The sequence below is a fragment of the Zootermopsis nevadensis genome, unplaced genomic scaffold (genome assembly GCF_977971745.1).
Source record: "Zootermopsis nevadensis isolate Lab colony 2312 unplaced genomic scaffold, Znev_1.0 Znev_ptg000011l, whole genome shotgun sequence".
NCBI classification, from domain to species: Eukaryota; Metazoa; Arthropoda; class Insecta; order Blattodea; family Termopsidae; genus Zootermopsis; species Zootermopsis nevadensis.
This window is the reverse complement of record NW_028259143.1, coordinates 12,316,155-12,339,576: the sequence shown is the minus strand read 5'-3', so window position 1 is coordinate 12,339,576 and position 23,422 is coordinate 12,316,155. Positions and strand designations below refer to the sequence as shown.

At 38.0% G+C, this 23,422-nt stretch overlaps 1 protein-coding gene and 1 long non-coding RNA gene across 3 annotated transcripts; one reads left to right on the top strand and one right to left on the bottom strand.

Moving 5' to 3' along the window:
• The first annotated feature begins 2,356 nt into the window (after positions 1–2,356).
• LOC147874076 (uncharacterized) lies at positions 2,357–16,726 on the top strand. Its single transcript, XR_015534769.1, has 6 exons — positions 2,357–2,529; positions 2,895–3,109; positions 7,454–7,520; positions 14,020–14,179; positions 14,662–14,808; positions 15,633–16,726. It is a non-coding gene; the product is annotated as an uncharacterized LOC147874076 (long non-coding RNA).
• Cdc2rk (cyclin-dependent kinase 10) lies at positions 4,541–22,301 on the bottom strand. Of its 2 annotated transcripts, XM_087347314.1 has the most exons (10): positions 22,148–22,301; positions 19,858–19,979; positions 16,840–16,912; positions 15,431–15,605; positions 11,234–11,436; positions 10,206–10,283; positions 9,022–9,302; positions 8,731–8,896; positions 7,731–7,867; positions 4,541–4,664 (listed from the first exon to the last, which is right to left on the bottom strand). In XM_087347314.1, exons 1-10 carry the CDS (start codon positions 22,155–22,157, stop codon positions 4,629–4,631), a joined length of 1,281 nt encoding a protein of 426 aa, XP_087203440.1. In that variant the 5' UTR covers positions 22,158–22,301; the 3' UTR covers positions 4,541–4,628. The 2 variants fall into 2 exon arrangements, with proteins under 2 accessions (XP_087203440.1, XP_087203441.1); XM_087347315.1 differs by lacking the exon at positions 10,206–10,283.
• Positions 22,302–23,422: the final 1,121 nt, after the last annotated feature.

Genomic DNA, 23,422 nt, shown 5'->3' with positions numbered 1-23,422 from the left:
CGATTATTCATTTTGACTAATGAGAGAACGCAAGAAGGTCAGAACTCTGGGGAAAAGTGTCCTGGGTTCGATTTCCTTCAAGGGCGGTTCCTGTAGCTCGGAAACTAAGCGAGACAGAAGAAGGGCGCCAGGGTCAGAATTTTTTGCTTCGAATAGGAGATTACGGAAACGAAGGCCTCGACACTGAGTTCGAGTCCCGACAGGATGGTTTCTGTTCACTGGAACGCACCCGCGATAAAAGAATGACGTCAATGCAAAATTCTTTCGTTTCGGAGAGGAAATTTCGGGGTCTAAGGTCACAGACACGGATACACAGTCCTCGGTTTGAGTCTCTGTTAAGATGTTGGTTTCTGGTGTAATTTTTACTGGCGTCTTAAACGATACACATTTAATGATTAGGCCCATTAGCTACCGGGTGTTTCCAAATTAATGTACTGTATTTGTGTGGTTGTAGTAGTCCATGTATTTTTATTTATTCGTGGTTTATTTAACGACGCATTTTAAGTAGCTCAGAGTAGCACACGATCATTAAATCCATTGATAAATCCTATTTTATTATTTGGAAGCACAAAACTAGCTTCATTTTGAATTAATTACTCTTGACTAACACGGATGCTACCAGATGTCTCAAAAGTGAAGTGCTGTACAATATCAGAAACGTTTTTGTGGTAATGTAATTTACCGCATTCGACCGGCGGCTGAATAAAGCACGTGGTTTGGTGGATAAAAATAAACGATGTATGTGAATGTGTCCCATTGATAAGTTCTTGTACACGCGAATGTTTTTAAAGCACTAGACTGACTACCAACTGCCGACAATTGGTTTTCACCTCAAGCGTGAACTGTACATGCAAAATCGAGAAATTAGGCTGTCAGGAGGCCGTGATCTCTGGAGTGATGTCAGAGCCTTGAAGCTTTTAGGCCAGCTACTGTTAGAAGGCGTTCACCATGACTGAGAAGATGGTGTTTCATTCTTCTTCCTTCAACACTCTATCAACTGATAATGTTGCGTATCCATTAATTAAATATGACAGGATGGTTATGAATGATAAATCGCGAGAGTACATTCTGTGCTTGCTTTAAGGTAACTGAGAAGAACCAGGAAACTGGGGATAGCCGATACCAACATGTTAGTTTAATGCGATTGGATGAAACGGATATTTTGGGCGTGTTTTAAGAGGGGGCAGAAATTGGATCGATTTTTTTTAGATTATGGTGCCACAGACTTTAATTAATCTGACAGGCGGCTTCGAATGGCGGATGTTAAATTTGTTATGAATTGTGAATTGGGCAGGGTGGATGTGCAAATGGTTTTGAGGAACTGGTAAGGAATTTGCCTTCGACAAGGTGCGGATTGGCTCGTACAAGATTCGACCAGAATATTGCTGAGATAAAATGTCAGCTTTGTCTTGAGTATTTTGTGTTTTCACTTTCGTTAAGTTAGAGAATTTTCTGGCGTTGATTCCGATTGTGCCTCATATAATTCGTTGATGCGATAATTGTTCCTGTGCTCATGCGTCTTCTTCACGCTTCGGCCTGCTTTACCCTCGGTTGTCAAGGGATACCAGGCTAGGTTGGCCCCAGAAACAAGACTGGGCGCAGAGAGGGCGGGAACTTTGCCCCATAGTCCACATAAAACCAGGATCGCGATCGACTATGACTCGCCTGATCTCTTGTTAAGGGCCGCCTGATACGGAGTGTTTGGAGTAAGCATTCGCGGACAGCCGACATGGGGTGATTCTCCCACTTTTGGGTTTGGTTGCGGGGCTAACATTTTCTGACCGTGAAAATAATAAATTGTTCCGAAGTTTTGTGCGTGTCCTCTGACATTTGCAACGACCTAAGCTGGACTAAGCGTAATCAAAGATAAAATACAAATGACTTGTTCTTATGCTCATTTGCTCTTTAACGTGATGCATGCGATATTATCATTTGTGTATGTTGGCTAATATGGCACGTGAGAATTGAATTTTTCATACATGGCCACAGTTTATGTGTGAATTTTTTTATTTAACCTCAAGATGACCTTAGTTCGGTTGGGAACATGTGATTTAATACACTACGGCACAAATTATTCATATGGGATGAAGTACTTTGGCGAAGTGGCCAGATGAGCAACGAGCAACGACAATCGAACTGTGGGACCAGCTGCAGAGACAATTGATTGCAATCAGCCACTGAGCTGCTACGTGCGTTGAAAATATTCGTTTCCATAATTCAGTATAGCAGTGTGAATTCTCCTGCCCGGCAGACAGTTTATTGACTAATTCTTTCTTTCTGTGTAGTTACAGGCTTTCTCCCTGCTCCCCCCTTTAAGAGTGACGTAATTTCTTCATTCCTTCTGGGGTTTCTGACCTGCGAGTGTTGTGTTGATGTCAGTTATGACTTGGCTGTTTATTGTCGCGTAAGGAAAAGTGAATTTGAGATTCGATCTGTCGCTCGCTCTGAATCCGCTGTTCGGTGAAGAGTTGGGTTTTAATTTTCTGCATATCGAGAATAAATTAATATTTCTGCTGCTTTCCATCTTGGGTAAGTGTTTGCTTTGAATTGAATTGATAAGAAGATTTGTACAGGGAAGTGAGATGAGTTTATCCAAACAAAATTATTCTTAACTTACTGGGAAATACAATTACCAAAACAGTGATCAAAATAAACTTCCAAGTTGACAAGGCGAATAATTTCGTTGAATGGGTGCGGTAATTTATTTGTCGCGAAATTAACTGTACGGTGAAATATTAAGTACAGCCGGAAACTTCTGAAGTTGGCGTTGTAGAAATTTATTTTTGTGATTTGACCTTGAGATATTGTTTATTTACTGTAAATTTAGTTAGGCATTTATGAGAATGTATTTGACTTGGATTTATAATGTTCTCATCAGTGTTTCATCGCTTCAGACCGTGACAAACTGAGAGTCTACCCACGCCATCTTGCATCTTTATCCAGACCGTAACGAATAGTCTTAGGTATTATTCGTGAGGTAATAAATATACACATATTATGAGCTAAAGAAGTTGAAAGGGCGCAACTGCACCAACCAAAATTCGATAAGCCCAGAAGCTGCCATTTTCGTGGAGTTCAAGGTTGTGCTTAACAACAGACTCCGCTCCAGGTGATAAAGTTATTTGCTTATTTAATTAACAGTGCTGCCACTCCAAGCGATAATTCACTCGAAGCAATTGTAAGAATGGAACAGAAATACCAATATTAACGTTTACCGGAGACCGAATATACAAAGATTTTCCTTGGTTTCCAAGCAAATATCGCAATAGTAACTTAAGTTAGGCCACTTCAGATCACTTCCACATCCTTTCCAATTCATTATTCGCTGGTAGTCGTATCTTCCGACACTGATTTGAGCTATTTATTGGGAATGTAGTTCAATGAACCGAAAATAAATAAAATAGGCAGTTGTGCACCCTTACAAATTGTGAGGCTTAAAAACATCTGAAAACGTCTCCTCTGTACCATCAACAATCATCATCATCCACTACAATGGGGAACAAAGGCTTGATGTAGTGCTTTGTGCAGGGACCTCGACCGCATGTCACGACCAATCTGATGAGTGCGAACGAACTTAACAGGTTTGCTCTATTGGAACCTTCCCACTCATACGGACTTACTGAAACAACACTTCTCATAACCTACAGCATGTAATTAAAATCAGTTTGATTCATGCTTTTGAGCTGAAGATAGAATTTTGTTGAAGCGGTTCTCCAGAGCAACTACGTACGTCACACAAGTATCATCATGTGTGGGTCCTCAGTTCCTTTCCCAGTACTCTGTATTTTGTAAAATCGAAAGAAGTGACAGGTTTTGTAAATAGGGAATAACTCTTAATGGTAACTATATGTACCATTTCCATCAGTAGACCTATTTATGTGTTTTATACGGTTCTCACAGCGATTATTTCAATAAATAGCATTAACCATTAATTGGTGAGAGTGGAGTAACCGCTACGGTGGTGGTCGAGCAGTCAGAGCACTAGCCTTGTAATCCTGGGGTCCCGGGTTCAATTCCCGGCGGTGCCCGAATTTATAACTTGTGCTGGGCAAGGCCGTGGTCTAGGCAAGACGGAGTTTTCCTCCCGGGCTTCCCCGGTTTCTCCGTGGCATCCCAACAATTACTCAATTCACACACAGAAGAAGGCAATGGCAAACCTGCCTAAAAACCATACCCAGGTTTGGGAAGCACTGCTCTAATGCGTATTCAGAGAGAACCCTTCTTCTGTGTTCAACATGTTGGAACACAGCTGGACACCAGTAGCCTCCTCAGTTAAGTGGTTTTCAACTTTATATGAAGTACCATATAATACTGTTAAATTCCCACTCCCTGTACTTCTACTAGGTGGGGTGCTTTGCATTATAGACAACTTTCCTTTACCAGCTTTTATCTTGTAATTTTAATCATTCCCTTAAGGAATGACATGCAAAACAACATAAATGTTGTCCCATTACAGTACAGTCAGTTTATAGTTTGATTATCAGGTTCCAGAATGTGAATTCATTATAGATACTATAAATAAAAGAAAGACAGCCCCAAATACAAATCATGGTCTTTATTTCTTTTAAAGTTGGGCGTTTTACTTAACTATGTAATAGTATACATTCTCCATTCTGAGCAGCACATCATTATTCCAATCTGCGTTTCTTGACAATGGTCCCAAGCTGGAAGAAGAATATAAGAGTTCCAGTTCTATAAATAAATACAAATTCTGAGGTGATCATAGCACTTACATATACGGGTAGCCCTCGATTTGCGCCGATTTTGAAACCAGAAAGTCAGGAAGTGAACAAAATATATTTTACTATTATTTATAATGTTTTACAATGTTTCTCATACTGCTTCTTATACTAAATCGTATTTCTTACATCGCTGATTTTGAACAAAAATTATAAATACAGTCATGTTTCATTAACGCGAATTTCATCCTATGAGATCGATGAATCGGTAAAAGCTGTTTGTGAAATGCAAACTTTTGTATATGCGAGTTTGCTCTTATGCAATTTCATTCCTGGCACTTTAAACTTTCAAAGAACTAATTTAATCTCTGCGGAGGTACCGGGGTTATTTTTGCTACATGATTTTCTATAGGTCGGCGTCTTACATGAATGCAACTATCGCATAACAGCAGAGATGACTGTACACATCAATCACATGAAAGAATCGCAGTCAATCGCGGGGACCAACGAATCGCCGATTGTAAGTGTATAAAATATATTTTTTAAATTCCCTTTATTTTATTTATGTTATTTCAGAGATTTAAATGTAATGTCATTATATTACTCGTCAATGTTTGGGTGCTGGGAATGCATGTCATCGACTTCACATTGATTTACATTATAAAAGAGTTTCAATTTATGCTGGTTCGTCCAGGAACACATCCTCGGCGTAAATCGAGGGCTACCTGTATACACAATATGACAACCAGTTTCCTCTTACTCACAAGATGTTCAGATGTAGTTATCACTATTTACTGACAAAAAATTATAATTGTGCTACCAAATTTAAGTAAAATATTTTTTCTTTTATTTTTATATACTTTTATATTTTGCCAGGAAACCAAATTTGGTGGTGGTGTTTGTGCTGGGTCTAATAAATGTAAAAGTAAAGCTGTCCCGCTATATGCCATGCAGGCATTTGGGGGTAGAGCAGGTATAGCTCCTACTCATTCTTAACCTTCTTACCCCTGTCTAAATGTCATCTTGTTTCAGTCTGAGGTCTTTCTGTTCAATTATAATATATCTCACAGTACCACAACCATGTATTCTCCTAGTATGAAGATAGTCATATGTAATGTCTATATATCAGTCATGTCCACTCTTATCAAGCCACACTGTAAATTTTCATGTAATATTTTTATTAGAAAAAACAAAAACATCTGAGGAGTTGCAAATGATATAATAAAAACTATAAAGACACAATAATTTTTTGCAGTCACCAGACACAGTGTTGTTCATACACTTCAATAAAATCACCCCTCCAGCCATTTAAATGTCATCCCATTTCAGTATGAGTTTCTTTCAGTGAAGACCTGCAGCATTCATGTTTGATTAATGTCACACAGGACCACAACAACGTGTTCCCCTAATATTTAAATTATTACATGTTTCAGGAGAGAAAATGATCCATATACAAATAGTGTCAATCCTTGCACTATCACTGTTGCTTTCATGTCATATAGTTTGTACACCGGTGTCTCAAAGAGTCTATTGTTCCTACTGCATGCGTTATCTAAAAATTACTCTTTTGATTACTCTGGGGCCCAACCAGCCTTCTATCCAATGGGTACTGGGGTCCTTTCCCAGGGGTAGAGCACGGCTGGGGAGTGATGCTGACCACTCACCCCCGTCTAGTGCCAAGGTCACGAATGAGTAGGAGCTACACTGCCTCTCCCTCTAAGCGCCTACATGGCATATAGTGGGACAGCTTTACTTTACTCTTTTGATTAACCTTAGCTATTGATACATTTTTGGCCAGACTAATATTTATCTTTGTGTCCTCCTTTCATGTCTTCTGATTTTTTGGGACTTTGCTTGCACATTGAGCTTTAATTCTTCCATCAGTCGTGCTATTTCTATAGCATTTGTTATATTATATTTCTGAAATTTTTATTTTTTGTTTAATATTATTGGAATCCATGCCTGATTCAGTAAGTACTGACAGTTTTTTTCTGCAGTTACTTACTTGTCCTTGTATTCTGATTTTCCACGAGTCTTTATTCCTTCTATTTTTTACTGCTTTGAAAAGTTCTGCAATTGTTTCTCTAATGACTGTTGTTGCAAACTATTTCTCAAAATAAATTAATGTTAGGCACATAAAAAGTGTAGGGGTCACAGTGGCCGCGCGGTCTGAGGCGTGGGCCTTGTGTTGCTTGGTGACTGGAACCGTGGGTTCGAATTCCACTCAAGGCATGGATGTTTGTCTGCGTATTTCTGTGTTGTGCTGTCCTGTGTAAAGGTAGAGGCCTTGTGACGGGCCGATCCCTCGTCCAAACAGTCCTACCAAAATGTCTATAGATCAAAACCAACGAAAAAGTTGGGACCCGCAGTGCTCAGGCACTTGAAGAACAGGTCATCAAAATATCCAAAGTAAGTAAAGTATAAAAGGTGTACAGTAATATGTGATATTTTCTGAATACACCAAACAAAATATCTTTGATTATCCACATTTTTCAAATATTTATGTCTAATCCCCTTCATTAGACTGGATAACTGGGAGTATACTGTGTTATTTATTATTGTTATGATTATTTTCCAAAGCCTGTCATAATTTTCACCTTCTGTATTTTAAGGCTAATTTTTACTATAACTAAAATACTGGTCTGATTATTTGAATCTTAGGTTTTCAGTAAAATCTGTTCTTCCTTAATAGGGTACATTTTACTCAGAGTTTCTAGGCTAAAACAGCAATAAACGGACAAGAATTTACTTTATGATTCTCTCTCCACTTTTAGATGCCAGGTTAATCCAGCCATGAGGTAGCACAAGCAAATTTAATGTCCTGTATCATAAAGGTTAATGGTGAGTAGTTTAAAACTGTTCTGGATACAAATGAGGTTAGTTAATTGTTATCATTAATTAAATTATATGAAGAATTAATTCAATCTAACAGCAATAAGCCTATATTTTCCAGTGTGGCTGCACACCCCCGCAGTCCAAACATGGACACACGCCTGTTGTGCTGTGATTACTTTCTTGTTATTTTAGATTTATAGATGGATAGGTTATTACCAGATCAGATATGGCAGGCAGGTGCAAGGAATGTTCTCCAGAGTTGTTGGCATTCTCCTGTGTTGATGCACCTGTAGTTTTGGATGCCTTCAGGTTGCGATGTTGAGGAAATGTTGGCATCAGTTTTGGATCACAAGCTGCATCAAATACAATATATTATCTCAATGCCTTTGGCTATCAAACAGATGTAGTAAAAATATTAGAAGACATAAAGCAAGAATCTGTGTTACACTGAGGGTACCTTTGCTTTCTCTTTTAGCCCTCTACCATCAGTAATACTAACGCAGTGCTAGTAACACCTTGTGAGAGGGGAGCAACCACTGAATCTAGGGTCATGACGCGCGCGTGCGCGTGTGGAGGGGCTAAAGCAACAGTTCAGATAATTTTAGACAGTGATATGGGTTTTTGTGGTGCAGTCTTCAAATTTCATACCAACATTTCAGTGGAACATGATGCCTCCATCTTCTGATGTTTTAGAATGTGAAACTCTATGGCTGTGGAAAATATATATTTTAGTTTTCCATTTGAGAGCAATAATTAGCCAGACATTTAAAATTTGGCACAGAAACAGATCATTAACACACAAACTCGGAATTAAATAGTTTGGTATGTAAATGATTATAAATATTGTGATTTTCTATATGACAGCTTTAAAATAGTGGAAATCTACACAAGCATAAATTACTCCCAGAAACATATCACTAAACTGTACAATTCCTAATTATAATAGTTGCTGGCATCTCCATATAGAAAATGTGTGTCAGAAAGCTCGCACAATAATTGTTCTATGATATAATATGGATTCTTGCAGTTGATATGAACCAATTAAATTCCCATGATCAGTTGCAATTGTGGGTTGAGGTTTGTTCTTGTCTGATTCAGTGGTAAAGGAGAACATATCCTAAAGTAATATCACAAATACACAGATGTGATGCTACTGTATTTCCTCATAAATGGGCTGAAAGGAAGGATTTTAAACGGAGAAGTACATGTGACTCACGTAAGGGTGCTTCCTTGAAATAAGAACTCTGGAGACACTCTTCAGCAGTAGCTCTTTTCTTGGGGTCATACATGAAGAGAAAATTAAGAAGGCGAAGTCCTGCAGCTGACAGCCACGGGAATCTCTGCTTTAAATTGTTGTATGGCTGCTGTTTCAATGTGAAGCTCTAACAAAAGACAAGAACCACGTAAACCACTACAGAATGTAGCTATTTCCAGAGAAACATTTTCTCATATGATCTTCTTCAGTTCAAGATTAATTTAATGAAATATTAGTACTGGCACTCATTACCTGAAGAGCTGGAAGTGAAGAGAACTCTGGCCAAATAGCGTCAGAAGGAGTCCCTAAAAGATCAACGATCAGTTCCAACTGGCCGAGTTCAGAGCGTCCTGGTAACAGTGGACGGTGTCCCAAGAGTTCTCCCAATATACAGCCAGCAGCCCACATATCAACAGAAGTTGTTTGGGTATGTGCCTGTAGTAGGAGTTCAGGAGCCCTGTACCACAAAGTCACTACTCGAGGTGTCATTGGACGCAAAGGTAGACCAAACCAGCGTGCCAAACCAAAATCAGCTAAAAGGAGAAAAGCATGAACCTTAGAAACATGTATGCACTTTGTTTGGTTTTTCAATGTGTGTACATCTTATTGTGAGAAGTATAAAAGGTGTCTGAGCAGAAACATACTACAGTCAGTGGGATGAATCTGATGTATGATAAAACCAGTCAGCCAAAATGTGTACAAGAAACATTGCAATATCAATATTGATGGTTTTTAGAATTATACTTCCTCTGATTTTGCCTATAAAAGTGCTTCAATTCATCTTTGTTAGAAATTTATGATGACAGATCTAAAATAAAATTTCCAAGGATAAATCAGGAGTAATCCATGTGCGTGAACACAGGTACGAACACATATGCATACATGCACATGCACACACAAATCTCTTTCTCCTCCCTGTTCCCACTTTTCTTATACATGATGTCTCTTTACACCACTGCACAGCAGGCCATCTGCTGCTATAAAAGCCTCATTTGGAAAATGACAAAACCTCACTGTTTGGAGAAACTGTGTCATCACACTTTCCTGTGCATGAAGCATGTGTGAAGCAGCATGATCAAGGAGAACTTGCCCTTTGATTGTAGCAGACAACTCTGTAATCGTAAGTACATCCTTTGGAGGACATCGTTGTGTTACGTTTCAAGGCTCTTAAATGACGAGTGGGAAGAGACATTATATGTAGGATGAGACATCTTTCCTTTTGCTTGTAACCCAATCAGCTACATTGTTAATTTTCCCTCTATAAATAAGGATAATGCTTGATTTCTGAATAAAAATCTATCTTGATTTGTTTCAGTGAAGACTTCCATGTGTTTCTTATTTTACATGCTCCTTCATGGCTCATATAACAAGTTTCACCGATTCTCATCAATATTGACTGCAAATGCATGTTAATGCAGTCAGTAGAATTTACTCACAAAGATTTGCAGTTTTTCTTCGTTCCATCCTTTCACTGCGTAAATTGGAATATATCTCCAGATGTTTACTGTATGATGCTGAAAGTAATTCAGATTGTCAAAATTCTGGTGGTTTCTTTCCTTAAACATTCAGAAACAGTTTCTCTTTTTTCCCCCCTTGCTTTTCTCCCATCTTTTGAATGTATTTAATAACACCATGACACTCATCAGCACATGAAGGACCTCTGCACTTTGCAGCAAAATCAAAAACAAACACACTACTATGCATACTGCTAGAAATTAGCTGTACACACGTGAAAACAATGCACTGTGGAGGATAAGACAACAGTTTTAAGGCACAGCAATTACATTAAGCATTTAACTTGTTGAAGAACTTGAGTGAAGTTTGTTGAAATATAATTTGGATAAATGGTAAATTCACAATATTGTGTGTGAGGGCTAATAAATTATAATAAAATTTGGAGTGGCAAGAACCTGCATTTTACTCATATTTTTATGCAAAATTTTGTATATGTATCAGAGTTTCTGAGGGGGAGACTTGGGAGTGTCTTACAAATGGGTTAGGTGCCCATCTGTACACCCATGAGTTACATCTTGCAGATGATCACCAATGTCGTCATTTCTTGCTCTGGGCACTTCTTTATTGAAGCTGTTCTGGTCTGAGGCCAGTTCATCCAGAGGGCCAACAGCTGGAGTTTCTGTACTTTCCTTTCTTACGTGAAGACAGAACAAGATCCAGCTTCCGAAACGTATTTTATTTATATTTGTAATTTAGACAATGGACAAAGTAAATAAAAAAAATTACATATTATAATGCACCATGATCAGAAACCTTTAGACTTCAACTATAATTTTAGTTCATCAGTGAAAAAGATCAAGATTACTGATTATATCACAGAGCCAGTATTTGAAGCTGCATTCCCTTCTCTAGCGAGAGTGTATCATCAGTCAGATATATGATTTCTTTCTTCTGTACATGACAGACACATTAGACTGCCTACTTTCGTTTTGGAGTATTTCTACAGTACCTATTTTGACACATCCCTTGTCTGTCATAAGTAAGTTGGACACTTTCAGGTCTCGATGAACAATGAAGTTGCGATGGAGGTAGCGCAGACCACGTAGCACCTGCAGCATGATACATTTCACTTGTGACTCTGAGAATGGTGCCTGCATGTTGTCAAGAAGACTGGCTAAGTCCTGTTCACAGTACTCCATCGCCAAGAAAATACTGCAACACAAAATATGCGATTTCTTTGTTCACCTGTAATTCAAGAACGTTTCATAATCAAATTCCTGATGTGGGATTTTCTCCAGGCAGTCAGTAGGTTCTGCATTTACTTGCTTAATTCACACATTGCATAAATTATGCATCCATAGTTTGTTGTGTAATAAAGAAAAAACAAACTCCCAAGTATTTCACACACTTCATTTAATATACTGAAGATGGCAGTTAAGAAACGTTTCATCAGAAAAATTGCCAATACATGATGTTTGACTGATGGTGGACTGTTAGTTGTGTGGGTCAAATCGAGTAGCATAGCATGCACCTGCTTCTGCCATGGGTTCAGTAGCCCAGGATTTCCCTGTGGCATCATCCAGAACGTTGAGCTACACATGCACATATTAACCATGTGTAACTTGGTTAAGCACCCTTATGGTGATTTTTGACTTAGTGCAAGAATGTGTTGCTTGTGGTACTATATTTTTTCATTTCTAGTGAAAATTATTTTTTAGTTTGGTGATATACGTATCACCAGCAACTGCAAACTATGTGTAAATATTCTCAAATATTCATGAAAATCAAAGGACTAACCATTCAACAACAAATGACTCTCAAATAAAATCCAAAGATTTTGAAGATGAGACTGGATTTTCACTAATTTTTCATTAGACTGAGGAAACAGAACAGGTAACTATAAATTATAAAACTTCACAAACACCAATACAACTCCACCAACTTTAACCTGCTATAAAGCACAATAATTGAAGACAGGGAGAATAAAAATGTCACTTAAAATTATTTATTGTCTGGACTTTTTCCATCGTCCTTGTTAAAAAGAAGAAACCACAACATTTCCAAAATATCGTGGTTTCTTCTTTTTTGAAGGATGATGGAAAAAATCCAGACAATGAATAATTTTAAGTGTAATCCACTATCGTAAGAACCCCATAGAATTGAATAACAATTTCACTATCTGCATTACAGTGTCATCATTATGCTTACCATAAAAGCAGCCAAAAAACAAGATCAAGGCCTGTATAAAGCAATTAAAGTGTACTGAGATCTTTGTTTAGTAATAACTGTCATTCCTCTTGCAACATCGGCTTTCTTCATTGTCTCTCTATTTTTAAGAATAGTACAGATCGTTGATTTTGCCATCCCAAACTGAGTAGCAAGATCAGAGACACGAACACCATTTTCATGTTTGGCTATGATTTCTTTCTTAACACCTATCATGATATGGTAAAGCTGCGTCATATTGTGATATAATAAATATATATTGTTTAAATCTTGATGTAACTCCTCTACAACTTTCATTTCTGGCTGATGCATGATGTACATATACAGAACAACATCGAATATGTTATTAAAATGGAATAAAATCTGGAAAAGAACATCGTTTAATATCTGATAAACATCTGATAAAAATGTACGCTAAAATAATATATAGAAATTGTATTTAAGAAATTGTATTTAAGTTATTATTGATTTGAATTTTTATATAATTATATACACCTGAAGATAGTTATTTTAGGAACTGAAACATGTCGTGAAAAATGATGGTCTAATGTAAATCGAATATTTCGATAAAGAACATCATTTAATATTTTAAATCTTAATTGTTGTAATAATTTAATATTTAACAAGAATTTATTGTGATTAGACGGACAAGATTAAAACAATATATACCTATCATGATATTGGTATTTTTTCATTTCACTTTGTTGCTATCATTGTCTTTCTTTGGCCCCATGCTGGATCATTCTTCCACGAATACTGCCGACGCTAATACTCCCAGCTTATCGCTCCACGATGTTGACGGCTTGCGTGTTCGTAACTCAAGACACATCCGAGACGCTTTGTGTTCGGAAAATTTGTTTGTAAACTGAATTGTTCATGATCCGAGGCGTTCGTGAACCGAGGTTTGACTGTAACTGTAAACATTTCCCTGAGAAGTACTGAAGCCTAAGTACATGAATCTGTCCAACTTACAACAAAAGGGGTGTCCAAGATATAGGGTACTGTGGACATGTAAAATTATAGGATATTCGCCAGTTCCAATTAAAAGTGTCCAATATATAGGGGTCTCCAACTTGAGAGGTTTTACTGAGTATTGGTACATGCCATGGATGAGTGAACAGTCTTTTGTTTCGGAGCATTGTTTCCACAAAGCAGCATATAAAACACCTGCGTATTATATACATATAGATGGTTCTTGTGTACTTACTTATTCAATAAACTATGCGCGCGCGCATGTGTGTGTGTGTGTGTGTGTGTGTGTGTGTGTGAGACATTTCTCAAGTCTTTCACTGCCCTTTCACCAGCGCCTGGCCCACGCCCTCCGCTGCAACGTACCGGTGAATGCCGCGCTGCTGTCATGCACATGCGCGGTGGTGCGAATTTTAAATATACATACCAAGTTTGAGCAATTTTTTTGCAACCTTGCACAGCATATCAGCAGCTGAAATTTTGTGTACAATCATTAATAGATGGGCTCTGTAGATGAGCAAAATTTCAGGTGAGGTTTCGGCATGATCAACCTAACCATTCCCATGTCAGTATTCCTATGAAAGGGGATTTCTTTTCCAGGTGGCAGTGATAGTACTACCATGACAGTATTTTCGCTTGCAAAAACCATGAACCTCAAAAAATAAACATATATGTGAAGAAAAAGTGCATGAATTATATTCAGTAAATGACAGTCCATTCTCAATATCTATCATTCACTAGTTCCTTAAAAATGCAACAGGTAAGAAAAACTGAATATGGAGCAAAATACTCCCATGTTGTAATGTTAATTCATTTAAGGTAAGTCACAAACTTTACTTCAAAACTTACTTTTTTGGCAAGTAAACACCAATTGAGAATGTATGATTTAAAGCTTTCACAGCAACTAACATTAACGAAATCTTCTGGGGCTATCAGCTGTGTCAGTTTGTTGAAAATTGACATTTCAGGAACTAGCTCTGTCCCCATATCCTAATAATGGTGACAGAGCTAGTCCATGAAATGTAGATGTTTAACAAACTTGACTTAACCGATAGTCCGAGAAGATTTTATTAACTAATAATGACTATCCCAGAGATTGACTTATCAAAGTTTCATTATCTCCCTTAGCTTTCTGATCAGGAAACCAATAATTTATCCATTTTAAATAGAATGTTTTGTCTGGTTCTCAATATCTGTGAATATTTATACTGTGTTTTCAGTTATAATTGTTTATCATTGTAGGAATATTCAATGTTCACATCTGAAATCATCTGCTCATATGCCATCTTCAAGATCTGCAATAATTTTGAATCTTCTTATCCAAAGTGGGCACTACACTTTCTCATTTGACTCAGCAGACGTGGAAACTGAGATTACTTCAAAAATAAGGTAAACAAGACACAAAACTGGCAGAAATGGTTTCAGAACTTCTCACTAGAGTGATTGTAGAAGACTGACACTGCTAGCAATAGGAAATGATATATAACACATGAGACAGGTGGCAACTTAATATGGATACTAGAATCAACAATGAATAAAGAAACAAAGGTGTTACATTAGTGGATGATGGATATGAGAAACAGTACACTGAGAAGTCAATGGATATTGACTTCCCACTATATAAAGACCAGCAAGTAATCACTGTCACTACAAAAGTACACAATGCACCAATCAATACACCACATTCCTGAAACCTATTTTAATATTATCCTCCTCTCTATGTCAAAGAAGTCTCTTTCAAAAAGATTTCTATCAAAGTAGTCCATTTCAGACTTCCTGATTACGCACCTATCAGTCCTAGATGAACAGTGTGTCTCTGCAGTTGATACAGTGTCATTAAAAATGTGCTAATCTAATCAGAAGTATGTACAGTTTGAAACTAAGGATCCATATGAAAAATCTGGGTTGAGTTGGTGCTAAAAGAGCTTATAGTTCTACCTGGCTATAAGCAATACCAATAAGCACATAGCAATTACAGACTAACATACATCAAAATTCAAGTAGTACCTACCTCTCAAGACTTCTTCCAACTACAACTTCTTTCAAGTGAACAATGTTTTCATGACGACAGCTGAGGAGGACAGAGATCTCTCGCAGTCCACTGACAGGTAATCCATCTTTCTCATGCTCCATACGAACTTTCTTCAGTGCTACCACCTTGTCTGTCTTAGTATCACGTGCTCGATCTGAAATGCAATACTTATTTACTGCAGGTTCATCTCCTGGAGCCCTTCAGCTCCATGTCTTTTCTTTCCACGTGGGACCAGGCTGTTACACAGGCCCCAGATGGAAAGCAAACAGACTGTTAATATGACTGGCAGGACCTGATTCTCTGTCACTTAGAAAGTGAACATACCACACTGTCTGTCTGTCATGGTTCGTTGGTATTTAAGTAATCCCAATGTTATGACTTAATTTTCACTATATTCACAAGTGGTGAAGAGATCTCAAGAGATTAAATCATGTTACTGCCCCAATATTCTTCATATTGTAATAGATCAAGTTTTGCAAAGTTGAGGGATTTAACATGTACAAAGAAAAATCCTCACCAAGATCAAGTCAGAAACTGAATCCAGGTAACTGAAAATGTGAGGATTAGAAGGTTGTCTGACATTAACTGTTAAAATTATTATAGATATAGCATGCCAGTTCTTGACGAGTAAAGAGCCGAGACTTTTGGTTTGAGAAAACCAGGTCAGCAATGAAAGTGCAAAGACTTCACAAATATTACAACATAAAACCTCCCAGCATAACTTCTGTGTATGAATGGCACAGAAATTTTGTGCATTGTGTTTGCGATGTTGGACAGTTCCTTCATTAAGAAGCCATTGCTGAGTTTATCTCAATATGCTCATTAATTTTCTGCTACCAGAAATCAGCCATGATCACCCCACAGGATAACTGATTTTCCAGCAAGATGGACCACCTCCCAATATCAGTGGGAAGTGAAGGACTGTCTAGATCAAAATTCCCTGACAAGCAGATTGGTTGAGACTGACCTCTGCAATCACCAGACTTCCTGCTGATGGATTTCTATCTTTGGAGTTTCATGAAAGATCAAGTCTATCAGCCACATACCAAATGTTGATGAACTTAAGGCTAGAATCAATGCTGCTAAGACACAAGTCACCCCAGAAATACTACAGAAAGTGTGGGAGGAGCTAGAGTTTTGGTAGGATGTTTGCTGAATAACCTTTGGTGGCCATACTGAAAGTTTGTAGCCATGAAATACTTGAAGTGTTCCTCTTTAATTTGTCATACTGTGCTCCTTCATTTTTGCAAATAAAATAAATTACAAACTGTTAAAGATGTAAAGCAACTTTATAATAACCCTGCACTTTAATTTTAGTAAGTTATTGTACAGGCATATGCCTTCCTAAAGATATCTATAAAGACACATTCTATACTAATGGTACTTACAAACAATGCCATAGGTGCCTTCACCAATCCTGTTCAGTTTCTCAAATTCAGAAACAAAGCGACACCGTCCCAACTGAAAAAAAAGTTCTAAGATAGGAATTGTTCATAACATGGAGGTTTTACAGTTACAAAAATTAAATTCATTACAACTAGTTAGATCTGCCAGCAACTGCCCTTTCATTTAAAAATAACATAAAAGTGGGAACAACTCATATGCCTGTATACCTCTATAGAAATTATTAAAATGCCCAATGTGACAATAATGACCACCAAAACCCACATACACAGTGAAAAAACATGTGGGCTGTGACAGCTGTTAGTCAAACAAAGAAGACAGTAGTTCTATCATCAGTAATGCAAACCATATGGCAAAACATTCCTTAAGAGCATTACCATGTCAATAGTTATAACTTTTGCGTAACACATACACACTCTTTTCTTATTAGGTGTTTTCACAACCTAGTATGAGTTAAGAACAATTTATGGGACCATCCATGTCTGTCTGCCTGTCAGTTATGTTTTCCCTGAGAGATAAGCAACCTGCATGGCTTCCATGGGGGGGGGGGGGGGGACCAAATCCAGCAGGCTGCGCTCAGGATGTCCTCTCCCAACCAGGAGCCTCCAACCCAGCTGACTGGCAAGCCATTACAAGAGTTTGTGGTAGCCCTCAAGCAGTTGGTACACTGGGACCATGTAGGACTACCCATGGACTTCATACAGAGGGAGGCTGCCCATGTATTTATTGGTGGACTGAGTATCCAAGAAGTGAAGAATCACCTCCTCATGTGTGGTGGCAGGTCGCTTAATGAGGCCCTCAACCAGACACTGAATTTAGAGGCACCAAAAGCAGCAGTTGCAACACAATCGAGGATGACAATGGGACTAGTGACTAGAGTTCTCACGCGAATGCTTCGGCCTCCTGCTGAGCACTACAGCAATGGAAGATCTGTATAATGACAGTGTTGAATTTCCGGTCACCTCAGCAGAGACTGTCAACCGACACCTGGCAAGCAGGTCATGAATAACCACACAGCTCCAAGAAAGGAAGAGATGGCTGACCAAAACATGGGGCAGACCCCAAAGGATGTGGAGGCTGGACAATGTCCTGAATGGAAGAACACTGCTGACCATAGCCCAGTGGTAAATAGTAGTAATGGAAGATGGCATGCTACAGTGCCACTTGTAGTCAGCTGATGGAAGAACCAAAAACAGCCCAAATAGTGATTCCTCAGAGCAATGTGAAAGATGTGCTGGCACAGCTACATGGAGGATCAATGGGAGGACACACTGGGATCAACAAGACACTTGATAAAGACACAGTGGTTCTACTGTGTGAGATGTGCATGGCAGGAAAAGTCACCCTATATAATTCCTCTTGATTTCCAGCATTGTCACTTCAGCCCTGAAGTTGGAGACAGTACGCTTTTCCAAGATGTTGGTATCTATTGACAATCCACATGGCACCAGAATCCAGAAGAACATCATCATCAGTACTACCACCTATAATCAAGGAGCAACATCGATAGACAATACCAGCAGTGTGACACCTGCGCAGGGAGCCGAGGTCCCAGAACTAAGAGCACCAAGGATAACCATCGACATCACAGGACCTTTCCCAGAGATCAAGAAACGGAAACAATACCTCCTGATTGCCATGGACTACTTCGCCAATTCGTCAGATATATATGCCATTCTTAAGCAGAGGCATTGACAGTGTCAAATGCCCTGGTGACCAACATCTTCTGTAATTTTGGTACTCCAAGAGAGCTGCCAGTGACCAGGGCAGGAATTTCAAATCTCAGCAAATGTAAGAGGTGTGGCAGCACCTGAGAATAAGCAAGATATAGATTACCCCATTGCACCTGCAGTCAAATGGCATGGTGGAATAGTGTGAAAAGACAGCTCAGGAATATCTGAGGAAGGTCATTTTGGCATCCCGGAGATATTGGGATGAGAGACAACCCATCTTCTTGCCCCAAATTTGAAACTAATTTGTACTCTCAATAATCAGTTTTGAGAAAAAAGTAAACCAGATGAGAATAAATAAAACAATAATTGAAACATACGTTCATTCATTTCAATTATGATAATGGAAAATACATAAACTCAGATAGCAATTCACACCAGTTTTTTCCAAGAACAAAATGATATGTAGCTAAGAGTTCATGAGTAAATCTTATATAGAAAAACATGTGATTTTCCTTCTTTACATTGTGTGTGATCTATTGTTATGTCTAAGTGGACAATACTTAAGCTAATGATTGTGTCGTATGTGCATGTTACGGTATACTTTAATGTCAGCTAAAAGCCTATAGAATGCAAAGGTGTAAAGAGGCTGTTTATTCTGGTATGGATTATATAATCCAGGTCTTCATTTCTTACATCAGGATTTCTAGTTGTTGACAAGAAGAAATATAATTAATATTAGGGTATGGCCAGGCAGAGCAGTGAGCAAGCAAACAACAACAACAACAAAAAAGACACCACGTTTTGTTAAGTGACCACACTGATGTGAACACATAAGAAACTAGTGAATGTGTGATGTCACTTTGCAATGAAACCTGTTCTATTTTCTAAGTGATGTTGCTCAATTTGTGGTACTGCTCTATGCAAGCACAGGAGCAGTAATAAGCCACAAGGCGGAATGCTGTTGCCGTCAAAACATATTACAATCGGTAAAACACGTCATTACTATTATATGATAAGTGGTGAAAAGTAATAAGGAAGTTTTAATTTCTGAAGTACAATCAAGACAGTACCAATAAGAATTATGAGATTACCCACAAAGATTTCTTAATCGATTAACTGAGTGAATACAACATCTCTTTTTCTTTAATACCAAATAATATTCTGTTTACAAATTTTCTAACAGCAGAGCAAAGTGAAATTATCTTTAATGGCACCTTATCATGGATGGATCAGTTATACTGTAGCTTGCCAGTCTGGTCAGGCTGTCACTTGTCACTTGCTCTTGAACTGACTGTACCTTAAATCAAAAGGTGATTAAAAAGCACATACAATATCTTGTTCTGGAATATCCATTGGTTTCCCACTTAATAATGATGTTAGAACTCCTCGTCTGGTGACAGGAGCTGAAGGATCTGGCCCTGCTTCATGCGCTCCTTCTTCTGACCGCTTGTCTATGATGAAAGAGAGAGAGGCATTAACAGTGGGATGACATTGAAGTATGTGGTTCTGGCTTAATGGCCAGGATTTTGCTTTTAGGCATATGAAGAATGTACTGTTTCTAACAGTTTACCAATTCTACCTTGCAAGAGAAAATTATAAAAATGTTAAGTGTGTAGAGGAGAGTTTATTCAGAATTTGTTGTTTAGTTTCATCATTCTACATGCAAAAACAAAGACAGCACACTTTTTCTCCCAACTGTGGCCATACTTGGGGGATTTTGGAATTTAAATTTGGGTCATGAAGGAGGAACTATCAATCAAATGCTTGGTACTTAAAAGCCTGAAGTAGACTGTTAAATTGACTGTATGTAATCCTTTCTTGCCTAAATTTAGAGCCCTAATGAAATTAAACAAATATTTCACAAAATGATCCACATGGTGCTGTTAAAAAAATCAAATAAAGAGAAATGTTGTCAAAACATATATGCACAACATAAACAGACAGACACCAAGAAGTGATGAGATTACCTTGTTATTACATGGGGGACAATCACTGCCCTTGCACCAGATCAACTCCATTCAAGATACAAGTAATAACACTGACAATGCTACATTGCAGATTCACATGATACCCTACACCAATGGTTTTGAGATTATTTTCTTCCCTGGCCACTTGCAAATTACTGTGGGTCTTGAAGGAACACTTAATGACTTTCTGCCAATTGTTAAACAACTGCAATGCAGTGTGCTATATGTGACAACAGAGAAGTTAGTACTGCAATCAATTTATTCCAGAAGTGTCCTGGCACCTTTTAAATATTTTTATTAACTGTTTCATGTGTTTTGCTAATCCCAATAATTCCATAAACCATCTGAATGTAGCTCACTATTCACTGGTGGTCCACAGATCACACCTTGGAAACATCAGCTCTAAACAAAAATATGATAAAAATTCACTTTATTACAGGTTTCCACACCACACTCTGCTCACAGCATATAAAACAGAGGTAAAGGCAAAGCTGTCACTGTTGGTGCACGAATAGGACTGGAAATTAATCTGCCACATATTCAAAACTCATGAACCAGATATTAGTGCTCTATGGACATATCATTCACACAACTTCTAACACTTTTCATGTATGCAAACATTTCTAGAAACATCTGAACTAAGATAAGTAAGTCTAGCAACTAAAGGGTCATAGCTCCATGACAACACAGATACCAGATCGTAACGCAAAATCAAGATGAAACGTACAATGAAATTATAAATGGATGTTTGCAGTTCAGTAATCAGCTCTATAAGTCATCACCAAAATGTATCAAACCATACACAAAATTCCATTTTCAAGTGTTTATAGAAATTCCTGGTGAGGGAGGGGGAAGTACCTTTCTTAAGCCCAATCCTTTATGAACTACTTATACCACCCCCCAAATTAATTAATTTTAAGCAACCTGGACAAAACACATTATCAGCTGACAATGATGCAACACAGTGTTTCAAAGATTGAGAATGTTAAGCAAGTGCCTTTCTACCAATAATGGGCCATGGCTACAGGCAAATTCTCCAGTTTACATCAGGACCATTGTTTGGCAAGACAAAGTATAACAAGTATATCTAAGATTCTTTCAGTTCACTGGTAACAGACAATTATAACCTATATGAGATGTGGCAGTAAACCTCTAAAAATCCTAAGAGAAATAAATTCCAGTATCCTTTACACAGGAGACAGGAGGTTTCACTGTCATACAAAACGTGAAAAAAATCCCTGCCACCTCAGAGAATTGAATCCCAGCAATGCAGCCCATAACCATTCAATGTTATTGACTGGGTTGAATTTTCAGTCTGAAGCAGACTCATGTTAATGGCATGTAGCTTAAGTATAACACATGAGTCAAAAACTCATGCAGACTCATGTTAATGGCATATAGCTTAAGCATAACATATGAGTCAAAAACTCTTATTAACTATCCTCCAATATTTTTTTGTAAGTCAAACCTCGTGTTTTTTAAAATATTCACATTTATACTAAGGAACTTCGAATGTTTTAATTCAAATTCCCGAAGTTCATTTCTAGGCTAATAAATAGATATAGGTTATGTCTACATTGTAAATTACATCATAAATATTAAACATTAAATTTGCATTCTTCGCGTTATGTATACATTACTTCTAAAGTTACCTTTCGTCATACTTCTAAGAAAGAGTGTCTTAAGCGTCCGAAACTATTCTTCGCTGGCTCAAATCTATTTTACAACAATTATTAACAGTCTCTAAATCGAAGTCCCAACCATGTAGTTCTCTATGTATATACTTGACCACAGTTAATATCAACATCATCATAATTGTCGGTAACGACAGTTATTTATTGTGCTGCCATCTATCCATATATCACAAAACCACTGTAAGAGCTATCCATTTTCGACTTCGACGAATCGTTTCTTCGCTTTACAACTACCTGACATGGAAGGCAGCCCGAGAAAAATTTAATGTTCTGAAACGGTTTTTCGCAGTTTTTTTATGACACCTTCCGCATTCCAAGTTATAACCTTATAAGGATGCTTCTTTTTGTTCGCCTCTCCGATACTAACACTGTTCCTCAAACCTAAGAAATTCTATTTTTCTTCAGACTAAGCTACCTCTTAAAGAAACAACAGATCCTCATGAGGAGCACGCCAAGGGGCATATTCCACAAAAGAACGAACTAATAAACAATTTACAAACACAAGTTCTTGTAGAATTCTGTTCCACAGAGAAATAATTCACATTCGTAAATTTTACTAATCATTACAACAGACATCATTAGAATACAAATCAAATCCTGGATTTGTGTGGGATTGAACAAATATGCAACGACACAAATATATATATGTGGACAACGTATTTATTGTGCTGCGACCTGTGAGTAATTCACAACTAAACACAACGGCGACGTGACAATAGGCCAGTCGGTATGAAGGTTAACTACTCTTCAACATTTAAAATTCCTCCCCCCGGCGCCAAACATAACATACCAGGAATAATTTTGAAACCCTGATATCGAAAGTTTTTTTGTCCAAGAAGAACTTATGAGAGAGAGGGGAGTTCAGTAGTAGTGGGGGTCGCATAACCTCAGCTGCGATGACGCTCCGATGTAAAAACAGCTAGAAGTACAAACCAACTGAAGCTGTCTGCGCGTGCTACGAACGGGTCCATCTCATACGACCAAAATCAGTCCCTTGCGCAAGTGCCAACACTTCTCGCTCGGCTTCTACGACAATGAACTTGATTACACTAGCTATCACAAGTGAACTAGTCGGATATATCATTTCACTTTAGTTCTGGGGTTATCTGATGGTAACGCCAGCCTACTTTCACCTCGAAATATAACAGCGTCATCTGGCAGAAAAAAAATATACAAATTAATTGAAAGTACATATTCTCAATTTAACATTGTGTCCGAAAACGTTTTTGTTTT

Excerpts from the sequence above, each read along its gene's own strand:
- Cdc2rk (XM_087347314.1), bottom strand. Across the intron at positions 8,897-9,021 it reads CTTCACTTCCAGCTCTTCAG|AGCTTCACATTGAAACAGCA; the intron begins GTAATGAGTGCC and ends GTCTTTTGTTAG. Across the intron at positions 4,665-7,730 it reads TGCCTGCCATATCTGATCTG|CTTGGGACCATTGTCAAGAA; the intron begins GTAATAACCTAT and ends TTCTTCTTCCAG.